The sequence below is a fragment of the Mobula hypostoma genome, chromosome 1 (assembly GCF_963921235.1).
Source record: "Mobula hypostoma chromosome 1, sMobHyp1.1, whole genome shotgun sequence".
In the NCBI taxonomy this organism is placed as follows: domain Eukaryota; kingdom Metazoa; phylum Chordata; class Chondrichthyes; order Myliobatiformes; family Myliobatidae; genus Mobula; species Mobula hypostoma.
Window position 1 is genome coordinate 92729805 of NC_086097.1, and position 26123 is coordinate 92755927.

Genomic DNA, 26123 nt, shown 5'->3' on the forward strand with positions numbered 1-26123 from the left:
GTGACGTATGTTTCATATTTTCTTTTTTTGGAACACACTGCCATGGCGCGCGCATGCGCGCTCTCTCTCGCGCTTGCTCTCTCTCAAAAAAATCGATTTCTGGGATATTGTATATAATTTGCGGGCATCAGGGAGCCGCTATCAATATGCGGGAGATTCCCGGAACTTCCAGGAGAGGTGGGATGTCTGGTGTTAAAAAAGTGTGTTGGTCGGTAATTTGTGTAAACATTAAATAGTAGAGGTGCCAGGACTGATCCCTGTGGTAGTCCGTTCTTTTGTGGACGCCACCTACTCTTAATTCCATTCATTTCTACATAAAATCTGTGATTTTCTAGGAGGCCTCTTATTACTTTGATTGTGGTTTCATTCTTTAACGTTTTAGATAATTTCAGCAGAAGGCCTCTGTGATTCATATTGTCATATGCCACTGTTAAGTCAATGAATACTGCCTCTGTAATACTTTATACTTTATTGTCGCCAAACAATTGATACTAGAACGTACAATCATCACAACGGTATTTGATTCTGCGCTTCCCGCTCCCTGGATTACAAATATTAAATATTAAAAATAGTAAAAAATAGTAAATATTAAAAATTTAAATTATAAATCATAAATAGAAAATAGAAAAATGGTAAGTAAGGTAGTGCAAAAAAAAACCGAGAGGCAGGTCCGGATATTTGGAGGGTACGGCCCAGATCCGGGTCAGGATCCGTTCAGCAGTCTTATCACAGTTGGAAAGAAGCTGTTCCCAAATCTGGCCGTACGAGTCTTCAAGCTCCTGAGCCTACTCCCGGAGGGAAGAGGGATGAAAAGTGTGTTGGCTGGGTGGTCGTGTCCTTGATTATCCTGGCAGCACTGCTCCGACAGGGTGCGGTGTAAAATGAGTCCACAGATGGAAGATTGGTTTGTGTGATGTGTTGCGCCGTGTTCACGATCTTCTGCAGCTTCTTTCGGTCTTAGACAAGACAACTTCCATACCAGGTTGTGATGCACCCTAGAAGTATGCTTTCTAGGGTGCATCTAGAAAAATTAGTGAGGGTTTTAGGGGATAGGCCAAATTTCTTTAGTTTCCTCAGGAAGTAAAGGCGCTGGTGGGCCTTCTTGGCAGTGAACTCTGCTTGGTTGGACCAAGTCAGGTCATTTGTGATATTGACCCCGAGGAACTTAAGGCTTTTGACCTGTTCCACTTGCGCACCACCAATGTAAATTGGGTCGTGCGGTCCGCTACTCCTTCTGAAGTCAACAACCAATTCCTTCGTCTTGCTGACGTTGAGGGATAGATTATTGTCTTCACACCATGCCACCAGGTTCTTAATTTCCTCTCTGTACTCAAACTCATCATTACCCGAGATACTGCCTAATTTGTGGCATTTCAAAGCCATCCTCAATATACTGGGTTAAGGACTTGACCACAGCAAGAGCGGCCTGGCCTGACCCTGGCTTGGTCTGGTGTTAGAAGATCTTCGACTAAGGGGGATATTCCTTTCAGTATGAGTCTCTCATGGAGTTTATAGAGGGCGCAGAGCAAGGAAGTCCGTTTGTAATTTTTAGGAATGTTGGGGCAAGACAGTGGCTATACTTCATTAGGAGTTTGAAGAGATTTGGTATGTCAACAAATAAACTCAAAAACTTCTATAGATGTACCATGGAAAGCAGTCTGACAGGCTGCATCACTGTCTGGTGGTGGTGGGGCGGGTTCTATTGCACAGGACTGAAAGAAGCTGCAGAGGGTTATAAATTTAGTCAGCTCCATCTTGGGTAGTAGCCTACAAAGTACCCAGGACATCTTCAAGGAGTGGGGTCACAGAAAGGCAGCATCCATTATTAAGGACCTCCAGCACCCAGGGCATGCCCTTTTCTCACTGTTATCATCAGGTGGGAGGCACAGAAGCTGAAGGCACACACTCAGTGATTCAGGAACAGCTTCTTCCCCTCTGCCATCTGATTCCTAAATGGACATTGAACCCTTGGACACTACCTTACTTTTTACATATATATTATTTCTGGTTTTTGTACAATTTTTTATCTATTCAATATACATATACTTATTTATTTATTAATATTATTATTTTGTTTTGTTTTTTTCTTCTATATTATGTATTGCATTGACTGCTGCTGCTAAGTTAACAAGTTTCACAACACTTGCTGGTTGATAATAAACTTGATTCTGAGTCTGATATAGTCTCAGGATAAAGAGTAAGACTGATATGAAGAGTAATTTCTTTCCATCAAGCATTACTCTCCACTTTGTTGGTGCGCAGATTTTAAATATATTCAGTTCTGAGATTAATAGAATTTTGGGACCCAAGATATCAGAGGACATGGGAATTCCATAGCAAAGTTGATAGGTACAGGACAGCCATTATCTTACAGAATGACAGAATTGGCCTTCCTCTCATAGTCTCCGCCAACATCACAAAAACAGATGACGTGAATATTTGAGTTCTGTTAGTGGAACCTCGCAGAGTACAAATTAGCTGTTTCAAAGTTTTCAAATTTATGTTCATGACCTCTGCCTCACTGGCAAGACCAGTATTCATTGTTCACACTCTAAGTGAGAGATGGTGGTGAGCCTTTTTCTTGATCTACTTGCAGTTCTTCCGATGGAAGTGTTCCCACAGTGCTGCTAGGGAAGTAGATCCAGGATTTTGTCTCAGTGATGGTAAAGGAAGAGCAATATATTTCAAAGTCAATGTGGTGTGGGATGGATAACCTGCTGAGTGAGGGTGATGTGCCCAAACACTTGCTACTTCATCCTCTTTGCTGCATGCTACATGATGACTACTTCTAAAGAAATTCCTCAGCTGGAGCATGGTTCGTAATGTCCTGTGGTGATTTGTAAACACGAGTTATTTTGTCCTGTTGTGGGCTGAATTTTCATCTTGAAATAATACAGGAAGGGCAGCATTTTCTACCATTCTTCAAATACTATTATTTTACACCTTCCCCTCCAGATATCAGGTGAGTATAACAGCCTTTGAGAAAAGAAAGGCATTTGTGTTTAACACATTAGAAGATCCAGTCAATACCATTGTGGAACAGCCCCCATACTGCAGCAAAGAAGAATTCTGCAATTCCATTCACTTATCTATGCCTAATAGCCCATTCCTAAATAAAATATATTGATCTCAGTTTTGAAATTTACAACAGACCCTAAAACTGTGTTAACTTTGGCTGACTGGCTACATGAGGGAGGAGAGAGAAGGGAAATCCCTTGGATTTTAACCATCTTTGCTGTAGAAAAAAGTGCTTCCTGACATTACCTATGCATGACCTGGCTCTTATTTAAAATATATAAATTCTTGTTCTGAACTCCACCACCAAAATTCACCAGCTACCCAACCAAAACCTACAATATAATCATTTAAAATACCTCAGGTGGAGATTTCAGGATGATACAATAGCTTCACAAGTCCAGCACCTCAGCTTCTGTCCTGACCTCTGGTGCTTTGTGGAGTTTGTACACCTTTCCTGTGACCACGAGGGTTTCTCTCAGGTGCTCCGGATTCTTCCCACATCTCAAGGATGTGCAGGTTAGCAGTCAGCCATTGTAATTTTCCCCCTCATACTTTATTAGGAGCTTGAGGAGATTTGGCATGTCAACGAATACACTCAAAAACATCTATAATTGTACAGTGGAGAGCATTTTGACAGGCTGCATCACTGTCTGGTATGGAGGGGCTAATGCACAGGACCGAAAGAATGGACATTGAAGCTTTGGACACTACCTCACTTTCTTTAATTATACAACATTTCTGTTTTTGCACATTTTAAAAAATCTATTCAATATACATAATTGATTTACTTGTTTATTTATTATGTTTTGTTTTATTTTTTTTCCTCTCTCTCTCTCTCTCTCTCTCTGCTAGACTATGTATCGCATTGAACTGCTGCTGCTAAGTTAACAAATTTCACATCACATGACGGTGATAATAAACCTGATTCTGAGTGGCAGAATCTAGGAGGAATTATGGGAATGCATGGAGAATAAATTGGGATGAGTATGGTATTAGCGTAAATTGGTACTAGATGGTTGGCATCGCGTCAGTGGGCGGCCGATCCTTTTTCCATATAGTATGTAGCTATAACCTTTCAACCTTACTGCTCAAGGAAATACAAGGTCCTCAGTTTAACCCATTCAACCAAAACATCACTTTGGTATTTGGCAATGGGTGCTGCTCAAATTCGGAGAATCGTCTTGTCGTAAGGCACCTGATTGCTCAGTTTTGGAATTGACCAGAGCTCTGCAGCCGGAACTTAACTTTAATCCCTTTGCATTAAAGCCCGCTCTGTAACAAATGTGAGAGAGCAACTTAAAGGTATCCTGATGCAAGAGGAACAACAGGTCTAACCTCTGGCTCTTCCCCATGATGGTGCAATCCGAGATGAGCTGGAACATCGACACCTGGAGGTATTAAGTCACCATGGAAATTGAACCTTGCTTGCATCTCCTAAATACAGTATGCAAAAAAAGAAAATATTAAATCCCATGGACATTAACACATTTTGTGAGAAAGAGGAGGGATCACATTTTAATTCAGCACAAACAGCAGGTTCTCATTTATATACTGATTTGAATTCAATAATGGGAACTTTGACTGTAAAGAAACATTTGTAAAACTGCATCCATGATGCATGTTTTACCTAAACTTCTGCCCCCAACCTCCGCCCATGCCCTGCCTTGATAAACTGAATGAGGCTCAAGTCAATCACTTTCTCTTTGGCACAAAGGCCTGCTAGTCCAAAAAGTCAACATCATCCCTTTGGCTTTCTGGATTGCATGACAGTCTCACAGTCTCTCCCTATTCCAAGCCTGGGAGAGTCACTTCCGCTGTTTCTCACTGTTGAATGGCACAGCCTCATGGTCTCAGAGTTTCTCACTGGTCTATGATGGGTCACTTGACTCCTTGTTCCACCAAAGCACCACCTGGTCTCCGTCTTCCCCTGCTTCAGGACCCACCAGTCCCATCGCCTTGCTCATTATTCTGTGAAACAACTCAGCCCCTCCCCTCAACTCTCTGCAGCTCCACATCTGGGACAACACAATCCCCACAGTCTACCTGCTTCTCAAGCAGGCTGTTCATGGAGAGATACAGGCCGTTCACTCCACTGAGTGAAAACTGACCACAAACCCACCCATTCAGTACCAGACTCTCTCTGTTCCATAACATGCTTTGGTATCTCCATGCTTTTTTGGAAACTTCCCAGACTTAAGACTATCACAGTGCTGCTCCGTCTCACAATCTCTCTCTCTTAGTGCCTTCACACAGCTCCTCCCTCACTCCTCCACACTTATCTCCATGACAGAATTGCTGGATCTACAGACTCTATATTCCATTACTGAGCGATGCTCAGTCCTTCTGTTGCATGATAGTTACATTCAGTCTCTCTCTCTGTCTCTCTCTGTGCTCTGTGACATGTTGTCTTGAGACCCACATTTATGCCAGGAATGCTCACTCACACAGATTTACAGCTCATCCACAGGACTCTTCATTCCCACAATTTGCAACTGCTCCACATTACATGGCCACCCATTGGTCTCTCATTGTTCCATACGGGACTACCCAGTCCCAGAGTTTCTAAGTTAGAAAGGCCTTGAGCCATGTTACAGTATCTATATTGCCATAAGTCACCTTATTGGTCTTCCGCCGTCTGGGTTTAGGCAGATCTTTCATCCATTCCAGTTTCTCATACTCCAACACATCCATGTGGACCCATCCTTTCTCAGGTTTCAGTGGAATATCAGGTTCTATAGAAATGCAGTAACATTATAGTAGCAGAGGGTAAGTAACCAACAGGTCCAGATTTAAGCCGCCAAAAACTCTCAAGCAACATGGAAAAGCCTTTCCCTCAAAACACCACGGGTTCTTGCCATCTGCAACACAATTCCTGAAAGCTTATGGAAGCAAGTTCAGTAGTAACTTTCAAACGAGAGTTAGTTCCTTGCTGAACGAGACGCAGAGTTATAAGGGTTGCATCATTTAAAACAGAAGCTTTGAGAAATTTATTTTCAGAGGGTGGTGTATCTCTAGAATTCTTTAACCTAAAGAGTTGCGGTGACTGGTTTATCAAAAATGCTTAGGGTGGAACTAGATGATTTTTTTAAACACTTGAGAATTGAAATCTATGGGGATCTGGCACAGAAGGGAGTTGAGGCCAGCAATAAACATATTGATTGGCTAAGCATTGTTAGTTACTTCTGCTCCTAGGTACCTACCTGTGAAGGGAAACAACTCCAGGGGCTGTAACCCCCTGTGCTAAAAAGCTGGCATGGGCAAAATAAGTCAAATGGCTTCTCATGTCCTGCACAATACTTCAGACAGTGCAGTGTTAATGGAAGTGCTACAAGTAATAACATCTACATCAGCAATGTTAGTAGGGTAAAATTAGCCAAAACGGAACAAAGAGCAAAGACAGTACAGCACTGGAACAGGCCCTTTGATCCATCATGTCTGAACTGGCCATGATGCCAATCTAACCAATCCCATCAGTCTGCACACGACCTATACCCCTCTATTCCCTGCTAGTTCATGTACCTGCCTAAACGTCTTTATTGTATCTGCTTCTATCACATCCCCAGGCAGTGAGATTCAAGCACTTTATTTGCAAAATAAGTTGCCTCATAAATCTCTACCTCTCCGCCCGAACAAAGGGACAGTACCAACTTCGAGGCTTACTCAGTTCTCTGGCTAAGCTTCCTGACTCCGAACATGCATCGTATCACCAGCCTTATTAAAGTCACTGGGAGAAATTGGCTGCTGTGAGAAGGACAAGGAAAGCATCCTGTTGTAAGATTTTAATTGGGCAGTTTTTAAAAGTTATTTAACTTGAGCATATGTTGTTATATTGTTGTAAACACTACTGTTTAACAGGTGCTAAGTAGTTTTAATTGCATATGAATGTCAATGACTTACTTTAATATCTAATTAGAGTGACAGGCAGTGGGGCAATTGTGCTGCCAACATAACTAGCCACTTGCTGTACACAGGACCATGCTCTAGATTGGAAAGGTTCAGAGGGAACTGGACCAAACACAGGCAAATCAGACTTGCTCAGATAGTAAACACCTTGTTGACATGGACAAGCTTAGCTGATAGCCATGATTCCATGCTGTATAACTCAATGGTGACATACTGTAAAAGGCTTGCACGGAACAACACTGGAAAATAAAGTTTGATCCAAGGCAAACAACTAATGTCTTTGGTGCAGAGCAAAATCTGTCAGTGGTTCAAGGACAGTAAAAACTTTGAGATATTATATTGCAAGTACTAGTTACAATACAACACTGTGATAGAGTGAAGTGTGACACCAAGCAGCTGCTATTAAAATATGAAAACTCAGCTTCAGTTCCAGTCAGGCAGAAGAGAGTTACAGCTGGGGCACAACTGTAACAAATCCTCCCGAGAGTACCCAAAAGCTGATGGCACAGTGCCACCACTGCACAGCCCCACATCAATCAGCGCTACTGGTAGAGGGTGCGCCTGTCTGACCAGAGCCACAGATCTGAAACTGTGAAGCATTACATTGCAGCACTCCACTCACTCTCCAACTGTAAAAAAGTATCTCTGCTTTATTGAAATGGATGCCTCAACTCTTGACCTGCTGAAGGTGATTTTCAGAAACAGTCATTGGGTCACAGGATCTTCAGAAACAGGATCTTCAGCACACCCACCATCAACCACCCATTCACACTTTGCCATTTTTCCATTAACTCTCCTTGGCTCTTCCTCCATACAAAGTTCAAAGTAAATTTATTATCAAATTACATACATGACATCATATACTACCCTGAGATTCATTTTCTCACAGTAAGTACAAAGACATACAAAAGAATCAATGAGAAACTGCACACAACAGACAAACAACCAAAGACAAGCAAATTGGCAAATATAAAAAAGAAAAAAAATATATTATTAATGCAATGCCTTGGAAAAGTCTTCAACCCCCCCCCCCCACAACTATTTTCACATTTTACTGTCTCATTTTTTTTTAATTTAAAACATATTGAAATAGGATTTTTTGAGCTAATTTACAAAATCTTGTGCACCAGGTCAAATGAAAAGAAACTTTCCAAATCCTGCCAACAATTTACTAAAAATTAAAAAACTATTATTATTTGGCTAAAGAAGTATACATTTCCTTTGCAATTACTATGTTATCTATCCTTAGATGCAATATATGTATCACCTTACGAACTCACCCAATTTGCTGTAGAAAATTGGAGTATTATCCGTTTTCAATGAATTCATAAGAATAAATGCCCTCTCTCTCTGTAAGGTCAACAGTATGGTAGATTTTCAATAGACCGAACCAAAATGAAAATAAAAGAGTATTCAAGGCAAGTCAGGGAAATGATAACAGAGAAGAACAAATCTGGGGAAGGGTACAAGAACATCTCAAGGTCAATGACCACACCTCAGAGCTCAGTGCAGTCCATCGGAAAGAAGTGGAAAAATTATGAAAGCACAGCCATACTGCCTAGGTCAGGCTGCCCCTCTAAGCTTAAGTTGCCGGAGAAGAATAGCACTTGTAAGAAAAGCTACTGTGACACCAACAGATACTGTACAAACATGGAAGAAATTTTTTGGTTGGATGAAACTAAAGTGGAACTTTTTGGCCTCAACACTAAGCAGTACCTGTGTCTAAATCCAATACTGCGCGTCAGCCAGGTAACACCGTCCCTACTGTTAAGTAAGGTGGATGTACCATCATGATATTGGGAAGCTTTTCAGCAGTAGGGACTGGAAATCTGGTCAGGACTGATGGGAAGATAAATGCTGCTAAATACAGACAGATCCTGGATAAAAACCTGCTAGCCTCTGCCAGAAAGCTTAAGCTGGGGAGGAAGTTTGTCTCTCACTAGGACAAAGACCCAAAGCACACTGTTAGAGCAACCACAGAGTGGCTTCAAATTAAGAAAATTTATGTCCTTGGTTGGCCAAGGTCCTGACCTTAACCCAGTCGAACATCTCTGACTGCTGTCCACCGTCGCTCCCCAACTAAACTAGCACAGTTTGAGCAATTTTGCAAGGAGGAATGGGCAAATCTTGCTCCATCACATTGTGCCAAGCAAATATCCAGAAAGACTACAGGAGGTGATAGTTGCAAGAAGTGGTTCAACTAAGTGCTGAGCAAAGGGGAATGAATATTTTTGAAATGCTGACATTTCAGTTTTTGATTTTTTAGTTTTCCATGCTTTACAATTTTCTCTACTCTTTCGGACTCTACTGTGGAAAAAAGGGGACATGTGATTCACAAATAAAATTCTTTTGTTAAATTGATCAAAATCCCTGGTTGTAATACTCATTTATTTGAACAAAGGGCTGAAAGGCTGAATACTCTTGTAAGACACTGTAAATAAATAAATGATTAATATTGAGTTTGAGAGCTGTAGTCTTTGGAAGCCCACATGGTCACGCAGAAAACCACCACAGTTGGCTCCAGACATCAGGATTGATCCTGGGTCACTCGAGCTGTGATGCAGCAGCTCTACAAGGTGCAGCAGTGTTGCCCTGAATGACGCCCATTCCAACACATCATCTGAGAGCTTTGGTCAATGCTCAGAAAAACGCAGGACAAACCACACCTACCATGCATTCATTACCAAAGTGATACTTATAATGTAAATGTCAGTAGGGTAGCAATGGGCTCATTAACCATCTTTGACACAACTAAATAATCTCAGAAATTTATCTTACAGAGGTGTTACCAAAGTAAACTCTAAAGATTGGCAACACTTTACTGGCCCAACGAGCATGCTCTGCCAAGTAAATTAGGGCTGGCAGTGATACATTATCACATACATGCATGGGATATACTATATTGCATCTCGGACAATATAGTAATTTATGCAGATTGTTTGTATACACAAAAGCATAAAAGCCAGGACCAATAGGCTCTGGGACAGCTTCTTCCACCAGGCCGTCAGACTGATTAATTCATGCTGATACATTGTATTTCTATGTATTGTATTGACTGTCCTGTTGTACAGAATTAGAATCAGAATCAGAGCCAGGTTTACATGTGACATTAAATTTGTTAACTTAGCAGCAGCAGTTCAATGCAATACATAATCGAGAAGAGAAAAAAATAATAATAATAATAAACAAACAAGTAAATCAATTACAGTATATGTATATAGAATAGATTTTAAAACATGAAAAAATCAGAAATACTGTATATTTTTAAAAAAAGTGAGGTAGTGTCCAAGGGTTCAATGTCCATTTAGGAATCGGATGGCAGAGGGGAAGAAGCTGTTCCTGAATCGCTGAGTGTGTGCCTTCAGGTTTCTGTACCTCGTACCTGATGGTAACAGTGAGAAAAGGGCATGCCCTGGGTGCTGGAGGTCCTTGATAATGGACGCTGCCTTTCTGAGACACCACTCCTTGAAGATGTCCTGAGTACTTTGTAAGCTAGTACCCAAGATGGAACCGACTCTCTGCAGCTTCTTTCTGTCCTGTGCAGTCGCCCCCTCCCCAACCCATACCAGACAGTGATGCAGCCTGTCATAATGCTCTCCACAGTACATCTATAGAAGTTTTTGAATGTATTTGTTGACATGCCAAATCTCTTCAAACTCCTAATGAAGCATAGCCGCTGTCTTGTCTTTATAACTACATCGATACGTTGTTGACCAGGTTAGATCCTCAGAGATCTTAACTCCCAGGAACTTGGAACTGCTCACTCTCTCCACTTCTGATCCCTATGAGGATTGGTATGTGTTCCTTCATCTTACCCTTCCTGAAGTCCACAATCAGCTCTTTCGTATTACTGACGTTGAGTGCCAGGTTGTTGCTGTGGCACCACTCCACTAGTTGGCATATCTCACTCCTGTACGTCCTCTTGTCACGACATGAGATTCTACCAACAATGGTTGTATCATCAGCAAATTTATAGATGGTATTTGGGCTATGCCTAGCCACACAGTCATGTGTGTATAGAGAGTAGAGCAGTGGGCTAAGCACACACCCCTGAGGTGCGCCAGTGTTGATCGTCAGCGAGGAGGATATGTTATCACCAATCCGCACAGATTGTGGCCTTGCAGTTAGGAAGTCGAGGATCCAATTGCAGAGGGAGGTACAGAGGCCCAGGTTCTGCAACTTCTCAATCAGGATTGTGGGAATTATGGTAGTAAGTGTTGAGCTATAGTCGAAGAACAGCATCCTGATGTAGGTGTTTGTGTTGTCCAGGTGGTCTAAAGTTGTGTGGAGAGCCATTGAGATTGCATCTGCCATTAACCTACTGTGGCTATAGGCAAATTGCAATGGGTCCAGGTCCTTGCTGAGGCAGGAGTTCAGTCTAGTCATGACCAACCTCTCAAAGCATTTCATCACTGTCAATGTGAGTGCTACCGGCGATAGTCATTTAGGCAGCTCATGTTATTCTTCTTAGGCACTGGTATAATTGTTGCCTTTTTGAAGCAAGTGGGAACTTCCGCCTGTAGCAGTCAGAGGTTGAAATTGTCCTCGAATACTCTCGCTAGTTGGTTGGCACAGGTTTTCAGAGCCTTACCAGGTACTCCATCTGGACCTTCCACCTTGCGAGGGTTCACTCTCTTTAAAGACAGCCTAACATCGGCCTCTGAGTCAGAGATCACAAGGTCATCAGGTGCAGCAGGGATCTTCACAGCTGTAGTTGTGTTCTCCCTTTCAAAGTGTGCATAGAAGGCGTTGAGTTCATCTGGTAGTGAAGCATCACTGACATTCATACTATTTATTATAAATTGCTATAATTGCAGATTTAGACTGAGACATAACATAAAGATTTTTACTCCTCATGTATATGAAGGATTTAAGTAATAAAGTCAATTCAATTCAACTTGTAACTTCTTCCTCAAAAACTGAGGTCTGACCTGTTCAGATGGTGTAAGGGTATGAACACTGTATGATCAGAGGTGTTAGCTTTCACAAGGCCTGTGACCGCTTAATGGCATGTAACAGAACTCTGATCAATAATAGAAAGAGTGGGGAGCTTACCCAGTGTCCCAGCAAATACTCATGCTTCAATCAGTACTGCCAAAATAGATTAGTAGACTGTTTACTTAAGTTCTTTGTGTCAGATGATTGCTCTATTTCCTACATTGCAACATAACCCTCCATTCCCCACATATTCATGAGTGAATCGAACAGCCTCTTAAACATCAGTATCCTGTCTGCTTCCATCACTGTACCTGGTAGCCCATTCCAGGCACCCGCCATTCTCTGTGTCAAAAAAAATTGTTCAGTCCACCTCCTTTCAAACTTCCCTCTTTTACCTTAAATGCATGCTCTCTGGTGCTTGACATTTCTACCCTGGGAAAAAAATTCTGATTACCTTCCCCATTTGTCTCTCATAATTGCATACACTTTTTCAGCTCCTCCATCAACCTACAACACTCCAGAGAAAACAACCCAAGTTTGCCCAAACTCTCCTTACAGCTCTCATTCTCCAATGCAAGCAGCATCCTGATAAACCTCACCTGCACTCTTTCATCCATCCCGTAAAACAGAATTGTACACAATAAATAAACGTTACTACTTCCTTTTTTTGAGAACCTTAAATTTTATGAGAGAAACTGGCAGGTTTTGTAATGTTGTTCTACAATGTCGTTCTGTTTAAGTCTTATGTGAAAGTCATAGGTTTGAGATGTCTGGCCTAAGTCTGAAGTAGAAAAACAAAGCACATGCATGTTTCAGAATAGATTACAGCATAATACAGACCCTTTGGCCCACGATGTTGCGCCAACCTTTTAACCTACTCAAAGATCAATCTAACCCTTCTCTCCTCTCAGCCTTCCATTGTTTTTTTATCATAAATGTGTCTATCTAAGAGATTCTTCAGTGCTGCAAATGTATCTGCCTTTAATACCACACCTGGCAGGGCATTCCTTACACTCACCATTCTGTGTGTAAAGAACTTACCTCTGACATCCCCACTATTCTTTCTTCCAATCACCTTATAAGTATGCCCCCTTGAAGCTTTTACCAGGTATGAGCAACACACCATGGGTAAGCAGCAGTCAACCATCCCAAACTGTTGGTAGGTGAAGACAGGGGCACCAGTGCCAAAAACCGTGCCAAGGTCAAGATATCAAATTACACACCAGAGAACTTCCAACAGCATAATTAAGCCTAGAACTGAGCCAAAGAGATTGCCCTTCCCCAGATTCAACTCGATTTGGTCTCACAGCACCTTTCCAGCAGAAAAATACTGATCTTGCTGCAAAATATTGCACTTGACTCTGATAACTTTGACTAATGGGTGGTGGTGTGGAGATGTGTCTCTATCAAAGGAGGTACAAGACACTCCTTCCCCTCCACAAGCCCGCAGGTCACACTTGGGCAAGGCGTAGCACCTGCTTAGCGCCCACCCCATCCAGGGTCACGTGAAGCCATGGGGTCAACTGGTGGATGGTCGTATGAGCAGCTGGTTCATATCACAAATCCTGTTTATACGACCACCGACGTCAGGCAGGCAATCTTGGAAGAGTACTGATAATGGATGGGGTCACCCATCTTTTAAAGACACTGCCCAGAAGAAGGAACTGGCTAACCACTTCTGTATAAAAATTTGCCAAGAACAATCTTGGTCATGGAAAGACCATGATTGCCCACATCATATGACACAGTGCAACAGCATGGTTCGGGTGGGTGTAAACTAATTTGGCAAGGGAATGGGAGGTAGTTGGTTTACAAACAGAGGCAATATGTAGTGAAAATCCTAGCAAGGAGAGGCTGATAATAGGGCAAAATTGCAGTCAACACGATGAGTTTTAACGTAAAAGGCGGACAATATGGTAAAGGGTGAATACAGGACTGAAGGTGTTACATTGGAATGCGTGCAGTATACAGAATAAGGTAGATGAACTCGTAGCACAGTTACAGACTGGTATGTACAATGTTCTAGCTGTCACTGAATCATGCATGAAAGAATATAGCAGAGAGCTTAATATCCAAGGATACACATTTTATCAAAAAGACAGGCAGGAAGGCAGAGGGGGTGGCGCTGCTCTGCTGGTAAAGAATTAAATCAAATCTTTAGGAAGAGGTGGCATAGGGTCGGAAGATGTTGAATCATTGGGGATAGAGTTAGGGAACTGCAAAGGTAAAAAGACCCTGATGAAAGATATATACAGACCCCCAAGCAGTAGTAAGGATGTGGTCGAGAAAGAAAATACATACCAAAAGGGTAATATTACAATAGTCATGGGGGATTTCAATATGCAGGTAGATTGGGAAAACCACTGTGGTACTGGATTCCAATAGGGGGATTTTCTAGAATGCCTATGAGATAGCTTTTTAGAGCAGCTCGTGGTTAAACCCAAGAGGAGATTAGGTATTCTGGATTGGGTATCGTGCAATGAATCAGAATTGATTAGAGAGCTTAGGGAAAAGTGATCAAATTCACCCTGACATCTGAGAAGAAGAAGCTAAAGTAAAATGCCTCAGTATTACAGTGGAGTAAAGGGAATTATAGAGCATGAGAGAGGAGTTGGCCAGAATTGATTGGAAAAGAACACTAGCAGGAATGACAGCAGAGCAGCAATGGCTGAAATTTCTGGAAGGAATTTGGAAGGCACAGGATATATTCGTCCCAAAGAAACATTCTAAAAGCGAGATGACACAACCAAGGCTAACAAGAGAAGTCAAAGCCAACATAAAAGCCAAAATAAGAGGGCATATAATAAAATAAGTAAGGGGTTAAAGAATTGGAAACCTCATAAAAATCAACAGAAGGCAAAGAACTGGCGAATGAACTGAATAAGTATTTTGCAGCAGTTTTCACTGTGGAAGATACTAGCAGTATGGTGGAAGCTCCAGGTGTCAGGGGCCATGAAGTGTGTGAAGTTACCATTACAAAGGAGAGGTTTCTCGGAAAACTAAAAAGTCTGAAGGTAGATACGTTATCTGGACCAGATGGTGTACACCCCAGGGTTCTGAAAGAGGTGGCTGAAGAGGTTGTGGAGGCATTAGTAATGATATTTCAAGAATTACTAGATTCTGGAATGGTTCCGGAAGACTAGAAAATTTCAAATTTCACTCCATTCTTCAAAAAGGGAGAAGCAGAAGGAAGGAAATTATAGGCCATTAGTCTGACCTCAGTGGTTGGGAAGATGTTGGAGGCGATTTTTGAGGATGTGGTTTCAGGGTTCTTGATAAAGTAGGCAAGCCCGCAGGTCACACTTGGGCAAGGCGTAGCACCTGCTTAGCGCCCACCCCATCCAGGGTCACGTGAAGCCATGGGGTCAACTGGTGGATGGTCGTATGAGCAGCTGGTTCATATCACAAATCCTGTTTATACGACCACCGACGTCAGGCAGGCAATCTTGGAAGAGTACTGATAATGGATGGGGTCACCCATCTTTTAAAGACACTGCCCAGAAGAAGGAACTGGCTAACCACTTCTGTATAAAAATTTGCCAAGAACAATCTTGGTCATGGAAAGACCATGATTGCCCACATCATATGACACAGTGCAACAGCATGGTTCGGGTGGGTGTAAACTAATTTGGCAAGGGAATGGGAGGTAGTTGGTTTACAAACAGAGGCAATATGTAGTGAAAATCCTAGCAAGGAGAGGCTGATAATAGGGCAAAATTGCAGTCAACACGATGAGTTTTAACGTAAAAGGCGGACAATATGGTAAAGGGTGAATACAGGACTGAAGGTGTTACATTGGAATGCGTGCAGTATACAGAATAAGGTAGATGAACTCGTAGCACAGTTACAGACTGGTATGTACAATGTTCTAGCTGTCACTGAATCATGCATGAAAGAATATAGCAGAGAGCTTAATATCCAAGGATACACATTTTATCAAAAAGACAGGCAGGAAGGCAGAGGGGGTGGCGCTGCTCTGCTGGTAAAGAATTAAATCAAATCTTTAGGAAGAGGTGGCATAGGGTCGGAAGATGTTGAATCATTGGGGATAGAGTTAGGGAACTGCAAAGGTAAAAAGACCCTGATGAAAGATATATACAGACCCCCAAGCAGTAGTAAGGATGTGGTCGAGAAAGAAAATACATACCAAAAGGGTAATATTACAATAGTCATGGGGGATTTCAATATGCAGGTAGATTGGGAAAACCACTGTGGTACTGGATTCCAATAGGGGGATTTTCTAGAATGCCTATGAGATAGCTTTTTAGAGCAGCTCGTGGTTAAACCCAAGAGGAGATTAGGTATTCTGGATTGGGTATCGTGCAATGAATCAGAATTGATTAGAGAGCTTAGGGAAAAGTGATCAAATTCACCCTGACATCTGAGAAGAAGAAGCTAAAGTAAAATGCCTCAGTATTACAGTGGAGTAAAGGGAATTATAGAGCATGAGAGAGGAGTTGGCCAGAATTGATTGGAAAAGAACACTAGCAGGAATGACAGCAGAGCAGCAATGGCTGAAATTTCTGGAAGGAATTTGGAAGGCACAGGATATATTCGTCCCAAAGAAACATTCTAAAAGCGAGATGACACAACCAAGGCTAACAAGAGAAGTCAAAGCCAACATAAAAGCCAAAATAAGAGGGCATATAATAAAATAAGTAAGGGGTTAAAGAATTGGAAACCTCATAAAAATCAACAGAAGGCAAAGAACTGGCGAATGAACTGAATAAGTATTTTGCAGCAGTTTTCACTGTGGAAGATACTAGCAGTATGGTGGAAGCTCCAGGTGTCAGGGGCCATGAAGTGTGTGAAGTTACCATTACAAAGGAGAGGTTTCTCGGAAAACTAAAAAGTCTGAAGGTAGATACGTTATCTGGACCAGATGGTGTACACCCCAGGGTTCTGAAAGAGGTGGCTGAAGAGGTTGTGGAGGCATTAGTAATGATATTTCAAGAATTACTAGATTCTGGAATGGTTCCGGAAGACTAGAAAATTTCAAATTTCACTCCATTCTTCAAAAAGGGAGAAGCAGAAGGAAGGAAATTATAGGCCATTAGTCTGACCTCAGTGGTTGGGAAGATGTTGGAGGCGATTTTTGAGGATGTGGTTTCAGGGTTCTTGATAAAGTAGGCATGGTTTCCTCAAGGGAAAACCTTGCCTGACAAATCTGTTGGAATTCCTTACAGAAATGACAAGCAGAATAGACAAAAGAGAATCGGTTGATGTCCTATGCTTGGATTTTCTGATGGCCTTTGACAACGTGCCACACATGAGGATGTTTAACAAGCTACGAGTCCATGGTATGACAGGAAAGAGTCTAGCATGGACAAAGCAGTAGCTGATTGGCAGGAGACTAAAGGGAGCCATTTCTGGTTGGCTATCGGTGACTAGTAGTTCTGAATAAGGACCAATTCTTTTTATGTTATATATCAATGATTTGGATGATGGAATTGATGGCTTTGTTGCAAAATTTGCAGACGATACGAAGAACAGTGGAGGGGCAGGTAGCACTGAGGAAGTAGAGAGGCTATAGAACGACTTCGACGGATTAGGAGAAAAGGCAAAGGAACGGCAAATGGAATACAGTGTCGGGAAGTGTATGGTCATGTATTTTTGTCGAAGAAATGAAAGGGTTCACGATTTTCTAAATGGAGAGAAAACGAGGCGCAAAGGGACCTGGGAGTCCCTGTGCAGAATTCCTTAAAGTTTAACTTGCAGGTTGGGTCTGTGGTGAGGAAGGTAAATGCAATGTTAGCATTCATTTCAAGAGGACTGAAATATAAAAGCAAGGATACAATTTTGAGACTTTATAAATCACAGGTGAGGCCTCACTTGGAGTATTGTGAGCAGTTTTGGGTCCGTTATCTTAGAAAGGATGTGCTGAAACTGAAGAGTGTTCAAAGGAGGTTCAAGAAAATGATTCCAGGATTGAACGGCTTGTCACATGAAGAGCGTTTGATAGCTCTGCGCCTGCCTGCATTCACTAGAATTCAGAGGAATGAAGGGTGACCTAATTGAAACCTATTGAATGGTGTAAGGACTTGATAGAGTGGATGTGGACAGTCTAAGACCAGGGTAGGCAGCCTCAGATTAGAGGGACATCCTTTTAGAACGGAGATGAGGAGTAATTTCTTTAGCCAGAAGGAGGTGAATCTGGAATTCGTTGCCACAGAAAGTTGTGGAGGCCAAGTCTTTATGTATATTTAAAGCAGAGGTTGATAGATTCTTGATTGGTCCGGGCATGATGGAATACAGGGGGAAGGCAGGAGACTGAGCTGAACAGAAACATGGATCAGCCATTATGAAATGGCACAGCAGACTCAATGGGCCAAATGGCCTAATTCTGCTCCTACATCTTATGGTCTTATAACTGAATAAACAAACTTTGATTAAATCCACATATTCTAAACATAAAGGTGCAAGAGTACAATTTGAGCAGAGAAAGGATTTTTTTTTAATTTTCATTTTCAGGATCTAAATTTTGTTTGCATGGCTAACATTTATTGACATTCTCTTGATTAGGTACTAGTGAAAGCATTCCCACAATACCATAGGACAAGGAGCACTGTGAGTGCCCTAATTATGAGAAAGGTTGTGGGATTAGGAAGTGCTGTGGAAGCAGGGTGGGTGAACATTTGTAGTATACTTTGTTGACAGTGTACAGTGCAGCCACAGTGCACAAACAGTGGAAGGAATGAACATTTAGGGCAGTTGATAAGGGTGAAAATCATTGAGTTGCTTTATTCCTAATACTGTCAAGCTTCTTGAGATCATTGAAGTTGTGCCCACACTGTAAAGTGGACTGTGTCTCATCAGGGACCTGACATGTGCTTTGCGGACCTTGGTGACATCAGGAAATGTTTAACTCACTGTAGGATACCCAAACATGGACCTGCTCTTGTAGCCAATAGATTTGTGTCCAGTCAAGTTTCTTTTAGGTAGTGACCCCCTGGATATCAGGGGTAGGTGGTTAAGAAATCGTGTTAAGAGATTTTCTTTGCCTGCCATTTCTGTGCCCGCCATTTCTGTGCCCAACATTCCTTGCCACATTTCAACCTCGTACTTGAAAACTGTTGAAGATTTACACAGGCTCCTTCATTTGGTAATGAGCTGTGAACAGAAGTGAATACTGTGCAATCACCACACACGCTCCAACTCCAAAAATAGAAGGAAGATCACCAACGAATTAGTTGACAACAGTCACTCCAGGACACTGCCCTATACAGAGGCAAGGTATCAGGCAGGAAATGATGATAGTGAAATATTTATTTCAGGATGGTATTTGGTTCCATGGAGGAAGAGTTGTTCTGCATTCCCATCGGAAGGAAACCACAGAAGGCCTCAAAACCAGCAGCACTGTCCAAGCTCTTTATAGGCCATGCACGTGTGAATTTATTACTCAAGTTTTCATTCCTTAAAGGTTAAGGAAAGCCTTTATGTTTGTTACCTGTGACTTTAAAGTAATGACTGGTTATTTGTAAACTCCTGACTAATAGGCTAGAGCTTGTCTCGGGCACCCCAAGTAATGTGTTCGTGCAGGAGGTGGTCATTAGCATGTAGTGTGGATTTAGATCTTTGGTCTAGTGAGATCATTGACTACACTTAGGCTATGTCCGCACTACACCGGATAATTTTGAAAACGAAGCTTTTTTTCTTCGTTTTGACCTTCTGTCCACACTGAAACAGTGTTTTCAGCCACCGAAAACAGAGATTTTCAGAAACGGTCTCCAGAGTGAATAAATCTGAAAACGCCTAATATCCGTTGCAGCGTGTACGGGGTAACCGGAGCTTTTTAAAACCGCTGTCATGACGTGCCGGAACAGATGGTGACAGCGTGGCATTTCATTGTTTTCTTCTTATTATTCTTCTTATTATTATTACTACTTTATTGTCAAATAATTGATACTAGAGCGCACAATCATCACAGCGATATTTGATTCTGCGCTTCGCAGAACCTAACAATTTCAGAACAGACGGCAACAAGACTGAAGCCAGAAGAGTTAGAAATGTACTCACCAAATACTTTGACCCATAGCTTACTGAATAAATAAGTTATACTCACTTTGCCCTGTTTTCTGTCCTTGCTTGTATGAAGGTGCTTTACCTATTTATGCAAGTACTTCTCTGACAATAGATCTGTAACAGTCTAATGTAACATTGTATGGAAATACAAGATAACGCTGATGCAGACACGTTTTATACATTTAACATGGTGCTTTATTAATACAACAGAGTTCGTTAGTTTTTCGATGTTCGTCGTCAGCCGGGTCATACTGTCCGTGAACTCCCTGTCGGTTGCCTCCATACGCTCCAGTATTTGTTTTTTTTAGTTTTAAGTCCTCCTGCGCGAGAGCCAAGAGCAATTCCTTTAAAGTTTTTCTACTCTGTAACTGGACAAACGCGCACCAAGTATACCGTTTCCTCTTCGCTTGTTTTCTGTGTGTCCTGCGCATGCCCAGGAGGAGGAGATTCGCCCAAATATCCGTCTAATGTGGACAGAGATATTTTGAAAAACACTTAGTGTGGACACCTGTCGTTTTTACTCGAAACCGGCGTTTTCAGAATTATCCAGCGTAGTGTGGACGTAGCCTTAGTGGTTTAACTGAGCTTCAGCGATACAAGGGTGATCAATGTAGATGAATGAGAAGGTCAAGAGGTATGGGTGTAGGTGTGTGTGTGCGTGTACACACACATGAAGTTCTTATACCAGAAGGCCCATTATAAATCAGATGAGAGCACACTTTCCCAATAACTGTCATACTTAAAAGAGCTCAGCACAATTGAAATATTATCCTCATTAGCACAGTTTTCAGATGGAACATTAACAAAAGACCCCATCTACTTTCACGGGTGGATAAATGATTGATAAAGAATTAATCTGTTTTCTTAAAAAGAGTAATTCACCTGGCACCTTCACCAATCTAATTCCTTAATCAACCTAATCAAAATAGGTTAACTGAATCATGAAGTAGTCATGAGCAAAGAATTGTCATATTTCCTATATTACTACGTGAATAAAAGCATCGCAGGCATTTTAAGATGATTTGAGGGTGTGAAGGTCACTAGGTTATTAAATTATTCTTCTCCTCTGTAAAATCATTGGTAATGTGATGGCAGGAAATGAGTTATACATTTCAGCAAGGAGGGCATATTCTCAATGTTTTCTTCTCATGATACTGCAAAGCCTTCTCATTTATCTTTCAAAACACATTTACTCAGTGATACAAAGTTGACCTGTTATTGACCCAACTCTTCAAAATGCTTAGCACACAATTATGCAGAATGTCTCACCCAGACCAAAAGATCAAGGAATACAGAAATAGAAAAGGACTTTAGATAAAGCTTTTAAATTAACATGAAACCCTGCAGACTTGCATAATCACGAGGAAATCTGCAGATGCTGGAATTTCAAGCAACACACATAAAAGTTGCTGGTGAACGCAGCAGGCCAGGCAGTATCTCTAGGAAGAGGTACAGTCGATGTTTCGAGCCGAGACCCTTCGTCAGGACCAACTGAAAGAAGAGCTAGTGAGAGATTTGAAAGTGGGAGGGGGAGGGGAGGGGGAGGGGGAAGATCTGAAATGATAGGAGAAGACAGGAGGGGGAGAAATGGAGCCAAGGGCTGGACAGTTGATTGGCAAAAGGGATATGAGAGGATCATGGGACAGGAGGCCCAGGGAGAAAGAAAAGGGGGGGGAACACCAGAGGATAGGCAAGGAGTATAGTGAGGGGACAGAGGGAGAAAAAGGAGAGAGACAGAAAAAAAGAATGTGTGTATATAAATAAATAACGGATGGGGTACGAGGGGGAGGAGGGGCATTAGCGGAAGTTTGAGAAGTCGATGTTCATGCCATCAGGTTGGAGGCTACCCAGGTGGAATATAAGGTGTTGTTCCTCCAACCTGAGTGTGGCTTCATCTGAGGCTGTGGATAGACATATCAGAATGGGAATGGGACGTGGAATTAAAATGTGTGGCCACTGGGAGATCCTGCTTTCTCTGGCGGACAGAGATTTGCATAATAGTGTGGTCTTTCATCTTCCTGTCTCCTATTTATACCTTTATTTTCTATAGGGCAGCTATCCCACACTGCACTAGCATCACGGTTACTCTCAGCAGTCTCTCAATCAAATGCCGGGCAATTCCTTAGCAATTGGAGCACTTGATATCCAAATTCATAACCTTGCTTCCCTCACACTCCAGTGGACTCAAGGAAGAGTTCAATAGGTTTTTGAACATACAAGGAATCAAAAGATACAGGTGCTGCTGAGGTAAAAGATTAGCCATGATTGTACTGAGTGAATCGTGCAATGACCTATTACTGCTTCTATGTTCTTCGGTGTTATCCAGTGAAAGCTGCATGATGAAGGTGCTATCTTTTAGATAACATTTCAGATAAATCTTTACACTGAGACCATCATTTTCCCTCTCAGATTGATTCAAAGAGTAGCAAAGAAAAATTGCCTCGTGTCCTGATCAAAAATTGTCCCTCCAACGAAATCGCCAGAACAGATTACCCTGTCATCATCACACTGCAGCAACATGCCATATTCAAAGTGGCTGTGATGTTCCCTACATTACAATATTAATTGGACTTCAAGTTTTACTTCATTGGCTGCTGGGCACTTTGGACAACCCAAAGACGTGAAAGGCATTATTTGAGTTACAGTTCATTTGTTCCTTCAAACTGGCGTTTAAATCAGTTCCAACATTTCCAGTGTCTCGGATCATAATGGCACGGGGGAGGATATTCTGTCCATCAGTTCTGTGGCTTATAATAGCTCGGCTGCCATATGTTCAGCATGGAATGATCAGAGATATTTCCGGTTTATTACTATTCATTGTCATCCTGGCAGTACCTCAATCCAAAAGGAATTGCTGAATATACAAAAAAGTACACACAAACCAAAAAATACTCTCTGAGATGAGGCTACATTCTAAAATTAAAAAAAGACTGCAGACTCACTGAGTGCATGCGCAGTAATCGATGTTGAGTAGCATTTTTACACAGCATTTAAACCCCGCAGCATCATCTTTCATCCTGACTGATGTTAGTAAGCTCGGCCCAATCAATATCTGTCAGTATCACAGCATCAGGGTTTCAATGCCAGCAACAGGAGGACGTTGTATTGATCTGCCTAATGCAAATGCAGTTAAAATGTTGTTGTGGTCCCCAAAAGTTGGTGAGTAAAGATTTGCCTAAAAATATGAAGCTGCCATTCCCAGAATATGACAGACAAACCATAACACTAAGCTACTCAGAAAGCTTATCAACCCGTAACGTAACACTAGAACATTTTTGACAAGAACAGGCCATTCCTATCGCCAAATTCCTATGCATAGTGTGTTGAAATAACTACCGAGTTTAGATTTGAAAGTCTCTAAGGTATTACTCTTAACTACACAACTAGGTAGTTTGTTCCATGTGTCCACAACTTGCTGTGTAAAGAAAAGCTTCCTGATGTTAGTGTGAAATCTCCCCTTAACCAGCGTCCACGAATGGCCCCGTGTCCTTCTTGATGGATTAATTTTGAAGCAGAAGCTGGCATCCACTTTATTTATACCCTTAATGATTTTGAACACTTCTATCATGTCTCCCTTCATTCTATATCTCCTTAGGCTAAAAAGATTTAATTTTTTCAATCTTTCTTCATAGCTCGTACCCTGCAGACCTGGAATGAGTCGTCATCCTTCTCTATACTCTCTCCAGCGCCTTCACATCCCTCACACAATATGGAGATCAAAATTGTACACAGTCCTCAAGGTATAGCCTCACATGCGCATTATACAGCTTAAGTAGCATATCTTGACTTGAACTCCACTGAGCATTATATAGCCCAATATTTTATTAGCCTTCCTAATCACTTCTGTGCATAGTCTCGATGTTGATAGTGGAGAGTCTACTGGGATGCCCAAATCCTTCCCATACACTGCACTTTCCAACTCAAGATCCCCACCCCCCACTGTGTATTTATATCTAATATTTCTGCTTCCTATATGTAATGCTTTACATTTACTTACATTAAATTTCATCTGCCATTTATCTGCTCACATCTGGATTCTGTTTAGATCTAACTGTATTGATTCTGCTGCCAGCACACACAAAATCCTGGAGCAACTCAGCAGGTCAGGCAGCATCTAGGAAAAGAGTACAGTCAATCTTTTGGACTGAAACCCTTCGGCAGGACTGGAGAAAAAAGCTGAGGAGTAGATTTTAAAGGTGGGGAGAGGGGAGAGAGAAACACAAGGTGACAGGTGAAACCTGGAGGGGGAGGAATGAAGTAAAGACCTGGGAAGTCAATTGATGAAAGAGACAGAAGGCCATGGAGGGAAAAAGGGGGGGAGGATCCCAAGAGGGAGGTGATGGGCGGGCAAGAAGATCTCTCTTTCCCTCTCTCACCTTATCCCCTTCCCTAGCTTATCGCCAGCATCTGCAGATTTTCTCGTTTGTTATTGATTCTGCTGCCTGAATCTTACCAGCCGTCCCCTTAATTTTGTGTTCTCAGCAAACTTTACTAGTTTATTTGATATGTGCTTCTCCACATCGTTAATGTGAATTAAAACAACAGTGGCCCCAAAACCAATCCCTGCGGAACCCCACTTTTAACATCCTCTAGCCACTTCTAACATCTTCTTGGTGTGAAAATAATCCTCTCACCACTAATTCGTGGCTTTCAGTTTTTGAGCCAATTCTGCACCCATTCACACACTTTACTCTGAACCACAACCTCCTGTAATTTGTTATTAACCTCTCATGGGAAACCTTGTCAAGTAAAAGATATCAACCGCTCTATTGTTATCATAAATTTTAGTTGCCTCTTCATGGAACTCCAGCATATTAGTAAAACATGATTTTCCCTTTCTGAACCCATGCTGGCTTTCTGCTAACATGCCTGCTTTTATCAGCTGCTTTTCCATCTCATTCTTTACTATTGTTTCCGTGATACACATTAAGCTTACTGGTCTATAGTTACCAAAGTCAGTATGATCACCCTTCTTATATACTAGGGCAACGTTAGACCATTTCCAGTTCTTAGGGATTTCATCAGTCTTCAATGACTTTTGAAAAATACATGTTAGGGGTTTGTATATATAATCATAGACCTCTTTAAGTGCCCTTGGATAAATGCTGTCTGTGCCATGGAGATTTATTAACTTTCAGCCTTTTCAGCTGAAGTAAGACCTCACATTCTAAGGTCTCTAAGTCACTTAAAACAACCTTATTTTTCTCTACACTTCTCTACACTCTACATCTTCACAGGTGAATACTTTAACAAAATATGAGTTAAGAATATCTGCTATATCTTTCTCTACATAATTTAACACCCCACAGAAGGTTTTGAAGGACTACAACTTAAGAAGAGTGATATATCAGAAAAACTGCAAGTCTGCAACAATCCAGTGCTTTGGCAGCAATTTCTACAAATTCAGAAACATCTGTGAAAAGAAAAATATCACTACTTTCACAAAAGAATCCATCATGAAAACCGACACTGAACAATCTCAAATTCCATTGCTTTATCTTTGATTAAGATAAATCCCACACCATTTTACCTCTTCTCCCCCTTTACACGTTTCCTTTACTTTTTACCCTTTAGTGATTTACCTTTAATTTAGCATACCTCTACTATTTTGCTTTCTCTCAACCCCTTCTCCACCCCACCCACAGCAGCATTCTCTCTTTCCCATTCCCACATGGATCACACTTTCTCTCCACCCTTCTCTCTCGCTCTCTCTGCCATTCACCACACCCCCTTCCCCCACGGCGGCCCCTTCTCCCTCCTCCTCGTGTACAAGTTCTAAAGTAGCACATAGTTCAGGAGGGATGATATCGGAAGACAAGGATAAGATCAAGGTTAATACACAGATCAGCAGAATTTGGCACCAGGCGGCAGAATGATGATTGCATTCTTTATGTGGTCAAGTTCATGAAGTTTCAGTAGAATCACCTGAACGTGATTATCTATCAAGTAGGATTTGTAGGTTCCTCAGGGTGTCAAGAGACGGGGTGGTAGTGGGGATAAGCTCCCACTACCTATAAAGTGCTCCAAATGGCATGCATCTCCAACAGCCTCTGACAACCAAGTCCAACTCTTGGAGGACCACTGGCACCTCAAAACCAGTTGCTAGTCAGTCTCGGACGGCAGCCCATCTATGAGAAGGAAAACTCTGATTTTAAACCTCCGCTGCTTTGCGGCCACACCCACCCATGGGAAAGGCTTCGGATGTAAATCCCAAGGAAGAAATCCAGAGTCGAGGTCCCTAA

At 41.8% G+C, this 26123-nt stretch overlaps 1 protein-coding gene across 2 annotated transcripts in view; it reads right to left on the minus strand.

Annotated features, from left to right (window-relative positions):
• Positions 1–26123, minus strand: part of rpap1 (RNA polymerase II associated protein 1) — a 174932-nt gene that overhangs the window by 104481 nt on the left and 44328 nt on the right. For both annotated transcript variants that reach the window (XM_063052697.1, XM_063052706.1), the window contains exons 8-9: positions 5635–5750; positions 4354–4452 (exon numbers count right to left, since the gene is read on the minus strand). In XM_063052697.1, coding sequence (XP_062908767.1) covers positions 4354–4452; positions 5635–5750 — 215 coding nt within the window. The remainder of the gene's footprint in view (positions 1–4353; positions 4453–5634; positions 5751–26123) is intronic.